Source organism: Hermetia illucens, chromosome 5, assembly GCF_905115235.1.
Source record: "Hermetia illucens chromosome 5, iHerIll2.2.curated.20191125, whole genome shotgun sequence".
Taxonomy (NCBI): Eukaryota; Metazoa; Arthropoda; class Insecta; order Diptera; family Stratiomyidae; genus Hermetia; species Hermetia illucens.
This window is the reverse complement of record NC_051853.1, coordinates 76,743,281-76,763,639: the sequence shown is the minus strand read 5'-3', so window position 1 is coordinate 76,763,639 and position 20,359 is coordinate 76,743,281. Positions and strand designations below refer to the sequence as shown.

Genomic DNA, 20,359 nt, shown 5'->3' with positions numbered 1-20,359 from the left:
TTAATTTTAAATATAAAAAAAATAGTTTTGAAATTGAAAAAAAAAATTATTGCAAAGATGCCGTTGAAGTTGACCCTTCAACCCTATAGGGCCTGGACAATGTTAACCATTTTGGTTCTTCTATTTATCTGAAAAATGAAAAAAAATGTTAACCATGCAGCTATGTCCGGGACTAAAAAAAGAAAATTGGCAAAATGGTGCGTTTCTTTTCCCATTATTTAATTAAAAAAGTACGAAATTATTGGAATAAAAAAAATGGTAGTCCCATAGATAACCATTCATGTTTATTTATTTATTTAATGAGGACAATAGTCAGAAAGCAAATTTCTTATTACTTATTGTCCTCAGAGGGAGGAGAAAGTAAATGGCATATTTTACGCTTAAAGCTAGAGAGGGACATATAGTCAAAGGACCCAAGCTGAACGGCATTGTAGGACCGGCAAAACCTCGGGATCGGAGAGTGAAAGTAAATCTCGAGCTCGGCGAAGGGTACATCAAAAATGTCCGCATTACGTAAGTTATAAGACGAGGCGATACGGAAAGTAATATCCAAGTTGGCGGAGCAGTCCATCAGACCATTGCAGAGTTTGAAAAGAGTACACATATCAAGGAACATACGGCGTTGCTGTAGGGAGGGGAGATTGAGGGTGCGGAGTCGTGACGGATAATCAACCCGTGGAAGGTTCTTTTTGTAAAAGAGGGTCCGGGTGAATTTGCGTTGTACAGCTTCAAGAGCGCGGCCGTCACGGATACCGAAGAGGGACCAGACTACACAGCAATATTCAAGGATGTTTTTGACATGGGAATTGAAGAGTGTTAAGGAGGGCTGGATTAAGGTAAAGTCGGAGGAGGAACGTAGGATAAAGCCAGACATCTTGGAAGCTCTATTGATGATGTCAACGAAGTGCGAATTGCAACGAAGTTTATCGTCGAATATTACACCCAGGTCTTTGAAAGAGGTCAGTAGTGAAAGGGGTTGACCACTGAGAGAATAGGAAAAGGATGATGGGGAGGGCTTAAGGGAATAGCGTATCCAGTGGCATTTGTTGACATTCAGTGTTAGCTTGTTGACCGAACACCAATGGGTTAAATTATCAAGGTTGAACTGTAAGAGAGCACAGTCCAACAGAGACGAAACAGAGGCAAACAATTTAAGGTCGTGTGCGTAAAGCAAATACGGACAGGTGAGGATGGAGGCGAGATCATTGACAAAAAACAGGAAGAGTAGGGGGCCAAGTGTAGAGCTTTGGGGAATACCATGTTGTGGGTAACATGTTAAAATTTGTAGTGATTCGGCTGAATAGTTTTTTTTTTTTTATAGCATCATGACAAAAAACGTGGCTTTGAGATAAATAAGTTTAAAGTTTTAGGTATAGATATAACAAATTTTAAATACATACAGCACCATATAAAATTCCTTCTGAATGCCCCCAGAAAGTTTGAATCTTAAATCATGTCGGTGTTTTTTAAAAGTCACTGCACCCTCAGAATGTTTACACTTTAATAACTATTACAATGTTAAGAATATCACACTAAATTCATTAATACAATAATTGAAAGCAGGTTAACATTTACTTCTAATTACTCAGTGGCTTTTAATTTGTCGACGTGCTTTTAAAATTTGTCGTATTACCAACAGTATATCGATTATCTTTGAAAGATCTTTTACGCGCTTTAGAAAATGGTCGCCTAAAGTACTGCCTTCTTTTTTATCCATATTTTATGCTGCTGTTGCTTATTTTGATGTTCCTTATTGAACATGAAAAGTTGTACTGATCAACTCAGGTAAACAACATAACAAATGTTACTGTTACTGGGGAACTATACAGGTATACATATTTCCGAGAAGGACTAGAACAGTTGCCTCGCTACGAACAATGCATCCATTGACGGAGCGAGCGGACAGCTCTCTACCTGCTAAAACGGCTGTAGAAACAAAAATATTGTAAATATCTTTTCAAAAATTTCACAGTGTATTCTCAAAAAACTATACTTTTGAAATATATACCAAATAAAACAAGTCAGAAAACCGGAAGCTTGATGTTTCAGGTATAAAAGGTTTTGTGCTTCCCTATATGAGAAGCATAACGCAGTTCTCCATTGGCTGACAGCATTGACTCCAGGTATTTAAATTACTCAGTGCTGTCAGGTTCAACAACCCGCTCAGAACTCAACGAATTAAATATCTCAGATCAATGTTATCAGCCAATGGAGAATAGCGTTTTGAAATTGCTTCACGCATTAATGCCACCTGGATGAAGTGGCATTCCACAACTGGTGCTCTTTGTGATCGACGTATCAGCGCATGTCTCAAATCTAAAATTGACCGCAATATCGTCCATCTGCCGCGCTCTATAGTTCTGAGTGTTGGCCGACTATAAAAGACAATGAAAGGCATCTTGCGGTAGTGGAGACGAAGATGTTACATTGCACTGGTGGCGTGACACGTTTCAATCACGTCAGAAATGAGGATATCCGCGATTGATATGGGGTTGCACTGATCGTGGAAAAAACTGCGTGTGAGGCGTTTTCGATGGTATGGTCACGAAATTCGCGTTAATGAGAATTCACTTGCGATGGAAAAACTGTTGGAATATGTACAACAGTTGCACCATCTATTCATCCACTTTAAAGCCGCCTATGAAAGCATAGCCAGGGTAAAACTGTACACGGCCATGAGAGAATTCGGTATCCCGATGAAATTAATAAGACTTAAGGCTGACCCTGACCAATGTGCGAGGCCAGATAAAAGCAGCAGGATCACTCTCAAGACCATTCCACATCAACAACGGTATACGACAAGGGGATGCCCTATCATGCGTTCTCTTTAACCTGGCCCTCGAGAAAGTGATCCGTGATGCTGAGGCAAATGCAAGAGGTACGATCCTCTTTAAGTCCACCCTACTACTGGCCTATTCTGATGATATCGACATCATGGGAAGAACCACCCGATACGTACAAACTGCTTTCATCCGGGTCGAGCAGGTGGCGCGAGATCTTGGACTGCACATCAATGAAGGCAAGACAAAATATATGGTGGCAACGTATCCATAGGGTCAACTCTTACTGTACAAGACAATGATCTTGCCAGTCCTCATGTATTCCTCGGAAACCTGGGTTCTTAGCGCAAAAAAAAATTCGAACTCTTGGCCGCGTTGGAGAAGAATCCTCCGAAGAATTTTTACATCCAGATTAGGCGTTGAATGGGACAAAGGTTGAAGAAAGAGAAGAAGATGTGAGGAGCGACGACTGCATGACAGGCTCGTGTCAAATAGTTAAAAATTCCATTGTCCTCTTGTTTTTAGAAAGCGATTTAAATAAATTATTTGCTGGAGAGCCTTCTATTGATAATAGTCAACCTCATACGTATCACACTCTGAATTTAATATTATTAGCAAATGCGAAGAATTTAACCTACAACAGATATAAAAAGGGCTGGGGAATGGGATTTTAATATTTCGTTCGAGTGTCAATTATTCTCGTTAATTATGACGTCAGCATCTTATTTGCATGGTTTTGGAAGCAGTTAATTCGCGCGAAATTGCTAAGTTTGAATTGCTATAACTTTGGCGTTAATGGTCGGATTTCCATAAAATTTGGCATGTGTGGCATGTTCTCTTTGCTGATACAAAATTTGGAAGTTCTAGGATGGATTTAAGGGGGTTTTTCAGTGAATATCTAAAAGTTGGTAATATACTATTAGTAAGTTTAATGGGACATATTTTGAAGCCTAGATTTCATCTAAGCGCACCACCCTGAATTTTTTCGGATTTTTAGGTTGGGTCATTTCCGAAAATGAGTCCTGCCTCACTTTAAGTGCGTTCATTTTGACTCCTCATTCGCGCACTTTGCAATTCACGACAAAAGTAGTATCAGTTGTACTAATCGAGACCTTTCATTTGATACTCTACACGACTATATCCAATGAAAAAAAATTTTGAATCCCCCTTTTGCATGTATGGGGAGTCTCCCTTTAAACTCCACCTAAATTTATACCACTCGCTGCATGCGTGGGATTTCAGAGTTCCCAACTGTCCACCAAATTTCGTTCGGATTGGTTTAGCCGTTTTGGAGAAAAGTGCGTGTGACAGACACAAAACGATTTCTTGAAAATTCTAGGTCATCGGGATCCCTTAATAAGGTTCTGTTTCATACAAAACCTTTAAAAAACGATTCAGTTTACGGCCAAGCAAAAAGACAAATACTTATTCAACTTTTTCATTTTATTTCAGTAGTTTTGGTAATCACAAAAAGCTTAAAAATTACATGTGATGATCAAAGTTCTCTTATGGGTTCTACTTCAAATGTACATGCACTTCATGTTTTCTCATCCTCACATTTATTTCATTTATAAATTCGCATTAAGAGCTAGTTTTATTCGTTTTGTTCCTTTTGTTGGTTCGAGGATGTAATAAACCAAAGCTGAATGAATTACAAGAAGCTACCTTAAAAAATATTTTGCGAAATGTGATGAGATGGAAATACTATTCAATGGTTTGGCCATGAGAAGAAAATGTAAGCGTAAATTATGGTTAAAATGATGATCCCAGTAGTGGAAGAGCATTCCCCTAAAATGTAATTTCCAAAAAGAATCATTTGACCGAAACTCAATGTGAAGCCGGACTTTTCCCATCAAGACAATACTCGGCTATAATTTAACTGTATGGCTACAGACAAATAACACAGTAAAACAAATATGACACCTAACCGTACATTTACACGAAAGAAACTTAAAACTATAAGCAGGAAACAATGGAAATAGAGTTATGACAAGATATTACTTTGATTTATACTCATTTGCTGGTTTGATTCATTGGAGCGGTACGACGATCTGTTGTTGCTTCCTAATCGGAATGCAAATCGTTTTATTTATCGAGTCATGACTAAGGAGCAAAATGGTGCAAAGCTCTCTCAAACTGGCTCCATCAAATCGCAAGCAAATGATATTCCCTACAGCCAATGACCGATTTGTCTCGGTAGTTTTTGGTTATTTCTATCAACGCAAGACCACTTAAAAGTCAATTTAGTGCAAAAGTGTGTATGTATGAATACATTCCTGTTTTTGAATCTGTGCCAGGAATAGTTTTTTGGACAGTTTTGATCGCACAACTTCTAATCTATGCGTCTAATTGTGGGCAAAACAATTCTCCCTTATTGGAAACATTTTCTTTGCAGTGGTGATGCAGATAGCGTTTACTTGTGTTTCTATGTGTATGGATATTTCCTGATGAATATAATAATTATATAAGTGTAGATTATACTAATAAAATCCCCGAGGTCGGAGCAACATTAATCTGTTTCTACTTTAACTTATTCAGTTTTTGATGCCTTTTCTTTTATTTGTTGGATTTTGGATGAAAGCACTGCTCCGAACTTCCCTTTTACGGTGCCGATGAAGCCGTGATGCGACAGTCCAGGGTACAACGCAGCGAATAATGTCGTTATGAAACATAAGAACAAGTTGTCGATGACTGATCCGATCCAAGCGAGCAGAACGAGAATTAATGACACACTGATGAGGAACTGCAAATGAAAGTAACAATCAATTCGAGATTTCCCGATCGTACGTGGTGCGGTACGCGCAAACAGAACACATGTCGCCTCGCATGTAACCCAATACTCACCATTGTTGACTTTTCTTCTTTGGCAGTAAATATGTAATTATAAAACGAACATAATTTTATCTTCGTTGCGCACAGCTCTTGGCAGATTTCCTCGAATTTGTTCTCTTGTGTTCCCGTCCAGTTTTCTGTTTTGAAAACGATTCGCGACACGAGCGGGAAAACATAATCGATGATTGTTACAACTAGGAGACTTAACGATATCAATGTAAGCGTGGAAAGATCCAGATACCAAAGCAGCAAGTAGAAAATCGAGATGACAGCAAAAATGATGCCTGGATAGAATTTCTTATCCCATTTGAGTAGGGAATTTGTGTGCAAAATGACTTCACGCCAACTTTCGAGGTCGTGCTTGAGTTTGTTGAACATTTTTTTCTGTGAAATAGAAAGTAATATGGATTTGAGTTCGTAAGGTTTTAAAAAACAAAGTAATAAAGTTCGGAAACACACAAATTGAATCATTAATTCAAATTATTGTTTAAAATCAAGGTTTTTATGATCGAATTTCGACTAGTTAGTGGAGCTAATGGGGCATTAGAAACGTAGAAATGTCCCGTGCCGTATCGAGGTAAAATCTCAAAGGAATTTGAAGTCAAAAGCTGAAGAACATATAGGATTCAAAGGGTCATGTTCTTTCCTTAAATATCGCAACTACGCTGGTGGCATCTGATTGTTCTCTCATTCAGTCATGGACTTTGGTCAAACCGGTCTGGTTTTGGAGAAGGCAACAGAATCGGATTGAAAATAAATAACAATTAAACCAAGCTTCTCAGTTTGATAGGTGGTCATCGCATTCTCCCTGTTTGTATTAATGGGTAGAATATCGAGAATGTTGAACTTTTTGTATATCTAGGAACATCATGCATCAACAATACAAAGTTTACTTTCGTTGCTTTGTTCATAACCTGAAAATGAGACAATATCAAACGAAAAACTTTGCAGGCGTACGTTGATTACAATTCCGTTGCAGGCTGTCATGTATTGGAATCCATTATCTTGGGGTGGCCGACAGTGGAGAAGGATGCGGACTTCTCTAAAAGCGTTGGGAAAGAGCTGAAACATAATTCCCAGAAATCGACAATGATGATACGTAGCTGCGGCTGACGCCTCATGCATTATATAGGGTTTTATGGCAACCATACATGCAAAACTGAATTCCGCCATGTTATTTACATAATATACTGCTAGAGGCAATATACTTACTATCCTCACAAAAACAAAAATGAGTTCAGTGTCAAGACGTAAGCAAATTAGTCCGAGCCACACGAATTTAGGTTTCCGTGCTGAATATAGGTAACCTTATAGTTGAGACTGAGGAACTTGGATGAGCTCTACGGCTGCGCTCTACAAGAAACTCAATAGAGTGGTGCCAAGAGCTGCGACATAGAACACGAATGCGGTAAGATGGATATAATTTTCTCTACTTTGGTAGACTACAAACTCAACATGATGTCGTCATTATTTATTAAAAAAGCGCGCTCAATATTATTTAAGCTGACCACACGATTCATTTCTTTACCTCCTACACGCCACAGTCTACCCGAGATACGAATTCTGGAAACTTCTCGATACGACTATATACTCGTTGCAGCTAATCTTAATAATGTCGTCGAGGCGGCAACCGGCCTCATGAGAGTAGAAGATTTGGAACACCCAAAGAGGATAGTGACCGTACCTTGTACTTGTCAATATATTGTTTATTAAATGATTGTCTTATCTTCCTACGTTATATAGAGTTGAGATTGACGACATTGTACCCCATTGTTGCTGTCTTGCTTGCTATTATCGGAGCAGCCTTGTACAAAGATCTTTAGAAAAAACTGGGGTGGCGAGAGAGATATGTATTGACTTGTCAAAAGCCGACAATAGTGCACACAGGAGTCAAACACTTCTCTTATATTAAGGGTAAGAACGGTACTTTGCTTCCTGACCATTGTGCCGCAGCAGATGAGTAGTGGGAATACTTCGACCAGATTTGTCCATCCACCTCTCCGCAAGCACTTTCGACGTTTGGAACCCGCCTGAACAGAATAGAACACCACCTGACAAGGCAGCACAACCGCTACAAAGCAGAGAAGAAAAGGCAGTCCACCAAAATGCTTAAATCAGTGTCCGTTTCGATTGTTCTCTCATCCCATGAAGATTTTTGAATGCATCTACAAGGTATTTTCTGCTATTTTGCTGGGCCGGATGGCCCCATACGTTCAAAACACCATTGACCCATACTAAAGTCGATCCGCTCTACAAGACTCAACAACAGATCAGATTTTCTTTCTGCGGCAATCGATTGGGAAACTATTGGGATGTGGACATTGGCTGCACCATCCTTACATTGACGTTAAGATCGCCTACAAAAGCAAAATTAAGGTAAAACAATTCGTGGTCATGAAAGAATTCACCTTTCCATGAAAGAATTCACCATTTCGATTTACTAGGCTGACCCTGAGCAATGCGCGGGGCAGGATCACTCTGAAATCCTTTGACGCACCACAATCACAATGGTTAGACCAGAAGGGGATGCACTATCAAAAGTAATCCGCGTCGCTGTTGTAAATACCAGGGGGAGGTACTATCCTCTACAATTTCACCCAACTACTGGTCTATGCTATCGACATTGGCGTGATGGGTACCGCCTTAATCATAATGAGAATTTTTGTATTTCTACAGGATCGACGTTTTCCTAGCCTACATAAATATGAAATTTATGAGCGATACCCGTACTGTTTCTTTGTGGATAAAATCCGGCACAATTGGGTCTGTTGGGCCCTAGTTTATATGGGCGAAGATGATCCTACCCGAAAAGTCTATAAGGGCAATATCTTTGGTGAAAAAGGGAAAAGTAGATGTTTGTAGTTCCTTATTAGGGCGGACTCGAATTGGTGCACCCTGGACAATGATATTGAAGTGTGTCAAGAACTTCGAAACTATGAACCCTGCATGGCTACTTAAGGAGAAACACCTTGAGCACCGCAGACCTCTGTGCATTTCATTTCACGAGCTAGAGAGGGTGCTTGACCGTGTCACACAAATTTATCTGGTACGCTTTGCTTCAACATCTAGTGCCAGAAAAACTCCTATGCTAGGCTTAATTGCTCTACTACCACCTGAAGAATAAAGTTCGAAGTGTGGCAGATATTTCAAAAACAATTTCTGGCGAGACGAGGACACGTAGCGGTTTTGCCGCATGGATGATGTGATCGCCCCATGATGTCCTGATGGAAACTATTACAACGATAAAGACAATGAAAAATCTGCCTATCCGTTTACTTCGATTTACAATTTCCAATGCCTGGTGAGCAAAATGTAACCAGGTTGAAATGGAGTGGAATGAGGAGCAGAAAAGGGTCTCAACAACAAAAGGTAACTCATTAGCAGGTCATGACAAGATCTGGTATCAATCCATCACGTTAATTGCGACGAATCCCAAAGCGGCGTCCAGCAAGCAATTTTCAGAGAAATGCTGGAGTGGGCTTTGAGGATTTCCCGCTCAGCATGCTAAGGCGATTGCCGCCGAAGATATCCGCAATCCGCGGAGCGATCGATTTGCATGACGAAGACGATTTTTACCGCCCTAGAAAAAGTCGGCCATGGCTTTGAAAAACGTTTTTGATAGCTACTAAAAAATTGTTATCCAAAGTAAGTCAGCGGAAGTCAGAAGTAGAAGAAGAACAAACAAGGAGAAGAACTCCGCACTAGTTTAAGAATTAGTTCTTAAATAAAATAGTTATATATATAGGAACATTGAAATAAAGTTAACAATACTACTATGCCGGACATGACAGAAGTTGTCGGAGAGGAGGTTCAACTAGCCATAAATAGCTCGAAAAACTAGAGGGATCGTGGTCTGGATTGATTGCAGAATTCCTGGTACCAATAATCACAGTCGTTTGGCAAATAGTATAAACCAGGTCATTAGCCGGCCGAAGAAGTTTTCACTTCTCCTCACTGCGAGGGTTATCCGAGGGATAACCTACATCATCAAGGGTGATCTCCACATCAAAGTTATGATCGAAATAAACTTCTACGTGTGGCGTCAAGTTCAGAAACAAACATATTTGCACGGATTTGTGGATGGATGTTTGTCTAAACAATTTTAATGAGTGAGTTTGAAAATAAAATTTTTTATACTGTTGCCATGAAATAAACGAAAACCGCCAAAACCGCATCAAAGACACGCCTGGCTTTCAATTATCCGAGGTTACTCGAAATTTACTTGATGGAGTGTTTTCCTGAATAATAGAAATAAAATCCAGCCGAATACGTCCAGCGTTTGGTCGATTTTTACAAGGGTTGTTCCAAAAATACCGGACCTGACATAGAGTTGGCAATAGTTGTTTGAAAAATGATATTGTATTAGAAAGTGCACAATCCGGTACTGGATGATGCAGTTGTTAATTAGCAGACATAGTTGCCATTTAAAAAACGGTACATTGCATATTAACTGAAAATTTGGACGTGGGAAAGCTGCGCGCAAGTTGGGTGCCGCGTTTGCTCACACTCGTGGAAAAACAGTGTCGTAAAGATGTTTAAAACACGAGTGCACCACTTTACATCGGAGACAAAAACCGATCAAAACAATACACAAATATTTTTTATTCCCAAATTTGAAAAAAAATCAGGGAAGGGATGGTATCTAGCTGTCAAAATACCCCTCGTTACAATATCTAATCTAACTATAAAAATCACTAAAATCAAAACTCTCAGCTTCTCCCAAGTGCATACTGTGCGACTGGAGAGGAGGGCCTTGAAAGCAGCCATACTACTCCGAAGCCCCAAGTATCTTGAGATGGATTCAGATCAAATAAAATTACAAAACTAGCTAACAAAGTGTTTACGACAGGCTCCTGATTAAAAACAAATCGGGATACCTGAAGCCGAGTGCTTCGGTTATAAAGGTTGTATTCATCTTATGTGAAAAAGTGGCTATGCACGATTTTCCATTCGTACATAGTTAAGAATACTTACATAGAATACATATATTCCGTCATATTTTGCCAAAACGTCAAGATTAACATGTGTTATGGGAGCAGGGAGGCAGAGTCTAGCTGGCTCGGATCTTCAGAGCCAGCCCGTAGCATTCACGAAGGAAAGCAGCTCTCCTACTCTGCAGCTAGAAATCTCTCTGAGGTCCTCAAAAAAATGCTTTATCCAGTGTCCAGTGTAGCTAGAGCTGGGCAATCGCAGAGTTTTTCCCTTCCTTCTCCGCAGCTTCGGCAAAGCGAATTGTAGGGTATGCCGAGCCTAGCGGCATGGTTCCTTATGGGCCAGTGCCCCGTGCAGATCGCCGTAATCTTGAATGCATGTGAATGCGTCTGAGACAGGAGCTCTCGTGATCGGGCTATGTTATAAGCGGGCGAAATTATCCTTGATTTGGCACGGCTCGTAAGCCTTCGTCATTTAAGGCCCGCGGCTGTAAGGTAGTGCGAGTAGACTCGGCCCCCGACAGTCGCCAGTGGAACATAAATTGTATTCACCGAAGGGCTGCCAGGAGCAGAACCTCGCCTCATTCCCCTCTATGTTCCTATGCCCGGGAACCCAGAAGAGAGTGACCTTCAGCATGCCGCCCAGACGGTTTAGCGCGTCTCTGCACTGGCCCACCAGCCTGGAAGATTTCATCGCTGAGTACAAGCCCTTGATGGCCGCTTGGCAGTCGGCTACGTTACGCGTGGGGCTCGAATCTCGTTCCAGCCAAACTTTGGAAACTTTTTTTTTCAATGCTGGTTATTATAATTTTTAAAGGATGCTTCGTACTAAAATACTTTCAAATGGGATGAACGAACTAGTGATAAGTGCAATCGCGGATGGTAACACTCTATGAGAAGTCGGACTGCTTTTCGGTGTCACAAAATCTGCGCTATGGAGAGTCCATAAAAAAACGGAAGGAAAGGGGTACGGTAGATCGTTCAAAAGGAGTTGAATCCCTAACTAACTTAACGAAATTAATGCGCAGTTCCTTGGTTAATGCTGTACGAGACAATCTGCAGAAAAATAGTACACATGTTCGAAAGTAACTGCCGAATTTTATAATATTCAAATATCGATAAAAGCTGCTCAGCGTTTTTTGGGGTTATGGAACAATTAATTTTTACTAATATGGCCTAATTATAATAGCTTTTAGTAAAACTAGACTAATGGAATGACGGCCATTAGAAAAACCTTGGATTTCGAAGAAAAATATGAAAGATAAAAAATTTGCGGAAACTCATAAAGATTGATCAGTCGCTGATTGGGGTCGCGTTTTGTGGAGCAACGAAAGCAAGCTTAATCTGTTTGGTACTGATGGAATTAAATATGTTCGCCATCTAGGCGGAGCCTGCAACGATCCCCAGTACCCATAAGGAAGAGTACAATGGGCCAACACGGCCTGAGTGCTCAGAAGCTGTAGCTTCTCCCCCACCATACACAGACCCATAAGGAAGCATGGGGATGGAAGCATAATGATCTGGGTCTGATATCATTTTGTGTGAAATTTTCGGCACTAATAACATTATAGGGTGCTTTTCTTGTGATGGTGTTGGTCCATTGATTCAAGTTGAAGGACTTATGAGATCGCCAATGTATTGTGTTTTGTTTTGCCGTTTTGGGAAAGCATATGTTATTACATGCTCATGACATGATGGGAAAATACTGGATCTTCTCATAGAATAGCGTTCGTAAGCACACGTCCAAGTTTGTTCAGAATTTGCCAAATGACAACCAAGCTGCAAAAATAACCTGGCCTCCTCAAAGTCGTGGCCGGAATCTTATAGAGCATCTTTAAGAAGTGTTAGATTGAAGTATTTGAGATCAAAACTTTTCTAAAATATCTAAACTCTTCTTGGCATCCCTTTTCTTCAATAACTGATTTTACGAGAATTTGGTTCAGATATGTCGATGATATAGTTGCCATAGTGGAAAAGGACAAGGTCGACAACGCGCTAACAAAAATTAAGAAAATACACTCGATGATTCAATTTACAATGGAAAAGGGAGAACACGGATCTCTACCATTCTTGGATCTATGAATAACGAACAATAGTGGAAAGCTCGAATTCGAGGTATAAAGGAAATCAATGGCAACTCAAAGAATTATAACAGCAACTTCGGCTAATACCTTAACAGAAATAATGGCTGCCTACAATTAAATGATTCAACGGTTCCGCATATACCCCTTAAATAAGGAAGGTTTCCATAAAGAAAGGATGTATATATTTGATACAGCAATCAAGAACGGTTACACCGCGGAAACAACAGAAAAACTGATCAAGAAAAAGCAAAACCAGATATGGAAGAACCAACACTCAATATTCTTCGAAGAAGCAAGCACTCTAGTCGAAACAAAATGGATTAGCATATCAACCAGTCCAAATACTTTTACAGAACTAAATCTTTTCTAGGAAAATATAATATAAATGTGGTCGGATCCAGCAGGGACACAACACTTAAAAGGCGATTAGGGAGCGAAAAGGATGAGAATTGGTGGTCATTAACGCAAAAACCATAAAATCATCACCTCTACCTGTATGTGGATCTTTTTACCTTTTACGATTTCTACCTAGTTATGTATCTTTGACTTTTAACCTTTCTTATATATCGTAGTAGGAGAAGCTACATGGTTTTATGTTTATGCATACCTATATGTTAGGTACATAAATTAAAAACCGCTGGTAACCAGCACACATGTCTATTATATTGGTTACTACCGGCAAGCTATATTAGCATGTACATACACACGCCTACCTGGAGTAATTTAAACTGAAATGCAAAAAAATAAAAAAAGCCAAAAAAGGAAAACTAAAACGTTCCCACGACCTTGCCGTTCATATAAGTTCACTTTAGATGATGATGACGTCATACATGTCTTGGGTGCCTTAAATTTACCTGAAATGTGAAACTTTGACCTTCTATAAATTTGTTAATAATAGTCGGATTGCCTTTAAACTTTGCAGGATTATGTCCTATATTACCGTCTATGCTGATGTCAAACTGTGTACTCCTGGGATTTTCCAAAACATGATAATATACTATTATTAACTTTAATTGTGCAAATATCGGAATGGAATATATTTTGAGGCCTAGAATTCATATAGTTGCATTGCTGTGATTTTTTTCCAGATTTTTGAATTGGGTAGGTTCTGAGAACGAGACCTGTTTCACTTTTTGGGGCATACATTTTGTGCCCTATCTTCCCTAGGAAAGTACTAATTGAGCCCTTTCATTTGGTCCCCTACACGACCATGTTCTTTCCCCCCCTTAAAATTCAACATAAAATGGTGCCATTTGCTGCATGTAAAGAAACACACACACATTTCCTCACCAAATTTTGTGACAATCTGTTCAGCCCTTTCTAAGTAAATCGGGTGTGATAGACAGACAGACGTTGAACCGATTTTGTGTAAACACAAAACCTTAAAAACAACATTATTCCACATTGCTCTGGTTATAAAATAGGAAAGAACCCAGTGGGCCTTAATGGTACGTTACTGTACAAGATTGTGATCTGTGGAAATGTGATTATGATGTGTAGGATCCGGGAAATCGATTTTTTTTTTATATTTGGAATCGTTCAGAAATTAAGAGTGTTAAACAAGTAAAATGCCACGTATCAGGCTTATGTCGATCACCGTAATAAAGCGCGTATTTATCGGTCCGAATGGCGTTCGAATGACGTCACTAAAATCATAAGAATTGAAGCCAAGGCTTTACTTGTGTTTCTTCAAGAACCCTAAGGTTTATGGACTAGGTATAGCATATTAATGGTCAGTTAAGATTCTATGTTAAAAATCGTATTCCAATTTTTAAATCCGTTTTTCTCGAAACTGCATGTTGAAAATTTTCTGCCACCATAGCCTAAAATCTAGCCAACGAAATTTTTTGAAATCTTCACGACTTATTCAGAACATATTTCTACGGTCCGCAAACTAGGATAATTGCGATTCATTTGGTAGTTTTTTTTATTCATTAAAGAAACCTTGAAAAAATACCAAAATTAAAAAAAAAAAAAAAATTAACTTTAAATTTAGCCTGAATATTTTTTAATAATCCGAGTTCGCAGACTGTGGTAAGCACGTTAAGTTAAGTTTACATTTTTTCTTTAAAGTGATCACGTCCTCTAGTGTGACAGCAGAAAAACACCTTTTTTGAAGATGGATGTATCAGTTGCTCTGTATTTCAATAATGAACTATGGCATCGGGTTGAAAAAATTATTACGCATGCTCAAGATATTATTAAAAATATATTGTCAAAAACTCGTATTTCTATCTTTATCCAATTCTTCACAAAAAAGTTCTAAAACAAGTCGCGAAACCGGAAGCTCGGCGCTGCACATATGAAAGGTTTTGTTTGCTTCTTCTGTTAGTACATTTGAGAGCAGAACTATCCCACATGTAGGTAGCCTGTTATGTATATGCATTTAGCATGTCACACTACTCACTTTCGTGTGATATAGATATTTAGTTGCAGTAAATTTACACGGTAAAGTCAAGTTTGAGTTACTGTAACTTTGTTAGGAATAGTATGATTTTAATCAAACTTGGTGATAATATGCTTCATATTATATTCTATACTACTATAACCCTAGAACAAATTTAAGGGGGGTTTTTACTCAATTTCCCCAAAAATATGTTAATATATTATCATTAATATATTTTGAGTAGATATCGATATGGCGCCTGGACACCATATAGAGGCAGCTTCATGATTTTTTTCTGATTTTTCGGTTGGATAGTTTCTAAGAATCGGTCCGTTAGAAAATCATCTTTCCACCCCTCCCACTCCCGTTCTTCTAACAAATATCAAAACTAAGACCGGCATCGAATAGCACTAATCAAGACCTTTCATTTGATACCCAACATGACTATATTTGGTGAAAAGCAATTGCATACCCCCCTTTTGCATGTAATCCCCTTAATCTCAAAATAGAGGGATATCACTCACTATATGTCTGGGCGCTCACAGTTTCCAGCTTCTCACCAAATTTTGTGTCAATCGGTAAAGCCGTTTCTGAGAAAAGTACGTGTGACAGACAGACAGACAATGAACCGATTTAAATAAGGTTTTGTTTTGCAAATAAAATCTTAAAAAGCGAAAAAACGGCCTTCACATGGGATGAACCCCTTAATATCCTGATATAATTTAAAGAGTGTGGAGGAGAAACCAGAGAATTTTGACGAACGAGACAAGGTGACGTCAAAAAAAGAAGAAAAAAACCAAAATCATGACACAAATCGAAGAAATACGACAGACAAAACGCGAGCCCAAATGGCTACAACTTCGATCAGTTTTTTCACTTGGGCGCAACTCTCAGAAAGGACAATATGATAATACGCGATATCAACAGACGGATCATGTTGGCTAAGAGAAAAACTCAATCAATTGAATTTGGAATGTCAATACCATAAAATTGAAGAAATGAAAATTATTGTCAGCACAATGCAGAGCGCAAAGCGCGATTACTTACCGGAGCAATTAGCAATAGAAAATGAGATAAACTAGACCGAGGGTAGAATTAGTGTATTGTTTTCTAACAATATCCTTGAAATCCAAGGACCTGACAGTAGAACTGATGCAGCAAGCCGATTTTCGAGATAAGGCTGTTGAATTACAGAGTATACTTAGTGCATCTTATGAGCAGAACTATATACGGCGCAGTAACAATGTGTAGATAACGATGTTTTTCTCGGTATACCCATCTCTAACGAAGTACTCTTAAGCCCAACGAACCACTTTAAAAGTGTGGTCCTGTGCTTCGCCATTTATCAGTACAACCCAGTGGTTACACCCGGAGAGGGTCGAGTGAAAGGACCCAAAAGAATACTACAGTACATCTAGGGAATTCTTGATCTCGGTCTTTGGTATATATGAGAAACTTGACTTGGTGACCAAGATATTGAGAACAGACCAGTGAGCCATAGCTACCAACAATAATGACAAGGACGCACGTATCGACTGTAACCTTTATGAAGTTGCACTTAGTTAAGGATGAGCTGTCACTATTTGTTCTCTTTTTCATCATCATCATCAACGGCGCAACAACCGGAATCCGGTCTAGGCCTGCCTTAATAAGGAAATCCAGACATCCCGGTTTTGCGCCGAGGTCCACCAATTCGATATCCCTAAAAGCTGTCTGGCGTCCTGACCTACGTCATCACTCGATCTCAGGCAGGGTCTGCCTCGTCTTCTTTTTCTACCATAGATATTGCCCTTATAGACTTTCCGGGCTGGATCATCCTCATCCATACGGATTAAGTGACCCGCCCACCGTAACCTATTGAGCCGGATTTTATCAACAACCGGACGGTCATGGTATCGCTCACAGATTTGTTTTTTTTTTATTGAGTTTAATTGTGGATTGACAAAAGTCAGGACCTTTTGGCATGGCAGCAACTTCAGGTTAACTACAGGAAGTGGTAGGATTTTCCAGAAAAAGATCAAGGACTTGCATTCAATTTTTATGGACAAGCACAATTAAGTGTACATAGATACTCATTGATTTGCTATAAATGCGTGCAATGAGGGCCATAAAATATCATCAAATGGAGAATTCAGTTTTTTGTTTAGTCGGTATCCCGTTGTTTACTTTCTGTGAAATGAACCGTAAACAGAAAGTGCACTTATGACCACACCAGTCTTGGCGCACATGGTTTTCAGCTATCCGATTCGTCGTTTAAAGAAACTGCATGTTCTGCAATGAATATCAGACGAAAGTATCGCTTCCTCTACTACCATACAAGTCCATGATAGTTTCGTCCAAAGGACAGAATGGGCGTGTGGGAGAAAAAGGAGCCAAACATCTAGAACACACGCCGCATGATTCCCCATTTCCCAAGTCACAGGCTACAGATAATTCTATTATCGCCCGCTTGTGTTTTCAGATGATTTGTCCATGTCATTTCGACATTCACCAAAATCTGAGATCATTCCTCAACGCGTTCGTTTCGATTTTTTCCCTGCGCATTCCACTGATAACATTATTTACAAACCCGGGAGGAATCTCAAGTTCAAGACTTCGAGGCTGCGTGCAGATAATCGGGTGCATGCAGTATTAAACTTTGTTCACGTGCTGTGTCACTGCTCGCCGCCACCTAAGAGCCAGAGCCCCAGCTCCGTCTGCCCCCTTCCAACGCATTATGCAATGATATTGCGATAAATCGTCGCCTTAATTGGATTAAGTGTTTCTTTTTCACAATCAATTGCAAGAATTTCATGACCGGTGGATCCGTCCCAGGGCGAAGCGCAGACGACTCCCGTTCTATATTTGGGCGCTGCAAGCAATTAATCAGAGCCGAGCCCTGCTGCCGGCATATTTCTGCGCTGGGCGGCCGAGTGGGTTAACCGTTCACCGGTGACAGGCAGGGAATCTATCCTTTTCAGGACAACGTGATCTCAGCAAAAGCTCTGCTGGCGTGTGGCCGCTCGAGAATTCCCTTCCGGGGGAAATCCTTACAGCTCCCTGTCACGACAGGTAGCAATTTGCGTGCTAATAATTGCTCGCACGGATTTATGCGCCGTAACATGCACACAAATTGCAAATACGCATTTTCTGTCTCTTATCGATTGGACCACTTGACTGAGGACGTCTGCCTGCTCGTCCCGAAAATGAAGGAAGAAAAAACGTTTTGCCGTACCTGATCTACGCTTGTCATGTTGCTGCTGTTCCTGCGGTGTTTCCTGTCGCAATGCACCTGCACTCAAGAGAAAATCCCAGCTGTAGACGCGATTTCACCGCTTTTCAGATCGACCTTGCCGCGAGCCGATCTCAAACGCTTGAACTTTCAACCGTGACTTTACTTCTCCCGAATCTCGCGTAATCGACACTCAATAGATTCCGCACACAATTGACACCGTCTCCCGCACGTTACCATGCACAATCGCAACAAATTTACTGAAATCGGGCGCTCGACTGCACAGCGCGTAGAAATCAAACCAAATTTCGTTTGTTGTTTTGTTTGTGTACTTTTTCGCCGCAAACCATGGACTTTTATAGGCGATTGTGTGGATCTATGCTTGGGCGAAGATTTTCGCCTGTTTGGAATTCATTATAGAAAATTCATTTGGTCAAATGTGGAATGTGTTTAACGGCGGGGAAATTTGAAATTATTTGGTTGACGAATTAAACCGTTTTAGATTGTCACTTTTATATGCTGCTGCTGTTGACAAAAACTGGCTCTAGGTTAGATGATGTTATAATTTCCTATTTTTTTCTGAGTCTAACGTTTAAATCTTCGTTTCGTCTTAACAGTTTATTATTTGTAGTTTTTGAATATTTTAATCTCTCGGCTTTGTATAGAGGATGTGCCCCAAAAATATTGACATAATTGACTAACTTCATTTTGGAAAATAAAATTGCTTTTAATTCAGGGAATATACGTTTGGAAATATATCTTATAAAAGGTAGAAAAAGCTGCTTCAAGCTATCAAAGCACCTGAAAGAAAAAAAGAAAAATATTTAATAAATTTTAAAAAATTATGGAATAACCAAATTTGTAAGTTGTTTACTTACTTAATATTTGGTTTAATATCCTTTTTGTGAAATTACCACAAAATATCGTCGTTATATGTAGTTTTTCGCATATATTCTTCGGGATCTGCTTTCACCCCTACTCAATGTCGGCCGAGAATTGTGGTTGATTTCAGTGTCATAACTATCTGCTTAATTATTGCCTATAAATTTTCTGCTAGATTTAAACCTGGGCTTTATGCAAGCCAATCAGTGATTGAAATGGCCTAATCCTAGCACCCTTGTGGCGCAGCGGGGTTAACAACATTCGAAATAAATTTCGATTCGATTGACAGTGGCCACTATCGGTGTTCTCCGTGGCGGAGCAGGCCATGATTAATTAATTTTTTGAATTGTGAATATATGAATATTGATAAGTTGAAAAATGTCAGTTTAAGAAAGTAAAAAGAAGATTATGTCCCGTCTCTATGTAATGAGTGTATTTTTGCCTTCAGTGGATTTAAAGTAATCTGCAATTTAATTAAGCTCTCCAAAGTGTCATGTAGTGGCTAACATGTCTGAAGTTAGTGAAAAGGAAGAATTTTCATTAGAAGAAAAGTGTTCTGGTATTTTAACATCACCACTCACTGAAGTACAATGTCTAGTTCTGTCTAGTATTCCGAATAAAGACGCTTAAAGTAATGTGTGGCTTTACCTAACAAGGTAGAACTAGACCCTTGTTGTATAAACCTCGGCTTATCATATGACGCATTGTCTTGCAGGAAAGTTACCTTTGAATAAACTAACAACGGGAGGTTTCCAAGAATGATAGAAGGTGCTTTGACAGTAAATTCCGGTAGGCTAGAGCTTTAAGTTTCCCCTTGATCTTGACAATAAGCCCGGCTCTATGTTTACTGAAACAACTCCATATCATATCATTAGCGCCATCGGGAGGACGTCGCACAAAAGTTTTGGTATCAGGACAGCATAAGCTAAACTTTGGTTTGTCACTGCAAATCGCCGAATCGCAAAAGGAAAGAGTAGAGTCAATATGGGTCTTGACGAAGGTTAGCCGTCTTTTCCGGTTACTATCTGTAACTTTTAGTTTTTTCAGCCTTTGACATCCTGTGAGCTTGTTCTTCGAAAGTCGCTGTCTGGAGGAAAAATTTTGAATAATAAATTCTTGCATTGCGGCCCTTATTTAAGTGGAAGTAGCGAAAGGGTCGTACAATGATTGTCGAACAATTAGAGAGTATTCGCTTTCTGTGGTGTTTCTTGGCCAACAACGTCTTGAATTGGCAAAACTTTCATTTTCCTGGT

The 20,359-nt window shown here is 39.6% G+C and overlaps 1 protein-coding gene across 1 annotated transcript; it reads right to left on the bottom strand.

The window, feature by feature from the left end:
* Positions 1–4,202: 4,202 nt before the first annotated feature.
* On the bottom strand, positions 4,203–18,571 carry LOC119657290 (ADP-ribosylation factor-like protein 6-interacting protein 1). The gene is made up of 3 exons (XM_038064137.1): positions 18,228–18,571; positions 5,625–5,996; positions 4,203–5,523 (listed from the first exon to the last, which is right to left on the bottom strand). The coding sequence occupies exons 1-3, from the start codon at positions 18,243–18,245 to the stop codon at positions 5,311–5,313; spliced, it is 603 nt and encodes a 200-aa protein (XP_037920065.1). The 5' UTR covers positions 18,246–18,571; the 3' UTR covers positions 4,203–5,310.
* Positions 18,572–20,359: the final 1,788 nt, after the last annotated feature.

Excerpts from the sequence above, each read along its gene's own strand:
- LOC119657290 (XM_038064137.1), bottom strand. Across the intron at positions 5,524-5,624 it reads AAGAAGAAAAGTCAACAATG|TTCCTCATCAGTGTGTCATT; the intron begins GTGAGTATTGGG and ends TTTCATTTGCAG.